The 1,374-nt window shown below is 53.3% G+C and overlaps 1 protein-coding gene across 1 annotated transcript in view; it reads left to right on the top strand.

Moving 5' to 3' along the window:
- The first annotated feature begins 854 nt into the window (after positions 1–854).
- DLAT (dihydrolipoamide S-acetyltransferase) overlaps positions 855–1,374 on the top strand; it is a 23,737-nt gene continuing 23,217 nt past the window's right edge. Inside the window, exon 1 of the mRNA XM_018566167.1 lies at positions 855–1,185. Within this exon, the coding sequence (XP_018421669.1) occupies positions 961–1,185 (225 nt within the window). The 5' untranslated portion in view covers positions 855–960. The remainder of the gene's footprint in view (positions 1,186–1,374) is intronic.

Raw genomic sequence — 1,374 nt, 5'->3', positions numbered from 1 at the left:
GGGGGGCGGAGCAGGACATGGAGCCACTCAGGTGCATGCAGCACTCTGATAAGATGAGAGAGCAGAGTGACCGATGTGCTAATCAGTGTGCTGCTTCTTCTTGACACTGTCCAGTCACAGGGTGCTGGTGGGAGGATAACTGCAAGTGAAAGTGAAACTGCTTCAGGCCTCCTGCCCCACAAGACAGGGCAGTGCTGTGTGGCAGAGCTGTGTAAATCTCAGGACTGGATCTTTTCAGAGATCTCATATATTTGTGTATTTAGTTGTTTGCCTGGAGTTTAACGTTAATCCTGCACATTATATATCCGCACTATATAGAAATACTTTGTTTCTTCCGTTGGTATTCATAGCAGTCAGAATACACCCAGTGAAGCCGTGCACACACGTGACACACTCTACCCTTTACATGCACCAACAACTGTGTAGCTATGGCCTCTACCTACCAAACAACTCATTCTGACGTCTGTCCAATCAGGCTGCGATGTAGTGACATTCCTCCCGGTGTCACATTGTCTCCGCTGTCATTCGCTGCCACACCCCTAACATAACCACTTCAACGACCTTACGATCTGACGATACCACGCCGTCAGCCATCTTGTTCCACCCATGCACTCCAGGTGTATGGAACAAGAAGCCACCGGAAAACTCTCACCGCCATCTTGATCCTCTCAATTAGCGAACACGATCTTCAAGATAAGCTCAATGCCGTAAAATGTTGTATGATTGAATAAATAAATAGTGAAAACATTGTGTGACCGAGGTAATTTGATAGCAAGTCTCTGAAAAACAATAGCGCTGACAGAAAATTTCTATGGATGTGGGTGTACCAAGATGGCGCGCGATGCGAGCGCGCCTCCTAGGGGAACGTGCAGGTAAGAGCAGCTGCCGTAAGTGTTCCCGGATCGCCGGGGAGGTCATTGAAGAAGGAGAGGACCCAGGCCCTTAGTGTTCCCCGCAGCCATGCTCCGCCTGTGCCTGAGGCTCCGCGGCCCGCTCCGTTCTGCTCTGCCGGCCCGGGCACACGGGAATGCAGCGGGCCGAGCCCGGAGGTATCATATGGGGGCCAGCTGCCGCCTTAAAGCCCTGATCGGTGTGCCAGCCGTTGTACCTGGAGGAGCACGGGTACAGGGGAGACAGGGAGCGGAGATCGGACGGAGATGGTACAGCTATCCTCCTCATCAGAGGGTAAGACTTGTTGGGGGGCAAGAGAAGGAAGAGCCATGGGGGGAGGGGTGCAGGACAAGGGGAGCAGTGAGGTGGGGAGCCATATAGAGCACAGGAGAAGAGGAGGCATGGGGGTGGGGATCCATGCTAGGGGGCAGAAGAAGAGGAGCTGTCTGGGGACATGAGAAGGGGATCCATACTGGGGGGCAG

Source organism: Nanorana parkeri, unplaced genomic scaffold (genome assembly GCF_000935625.1).
Source record: "Nanorana parkeri isolate BGI_ZX_2015 unplaced genomic scaffold, ASM93562v1 scaffold922, whole genome shotgun sequence".
In the NCBI taxonomy this organism is placed as follows: Eukaryota; Metazoa; Chordata; class Amphibia; order Anura; family Dicroglossidae; genus Nanorana; species Nanorana parkeri.
The sequence above is the reverse complement of the archived record's forward strand: the minus strand, read 5'-3'. Positions and strand labels throughout refer to the sequence as shown.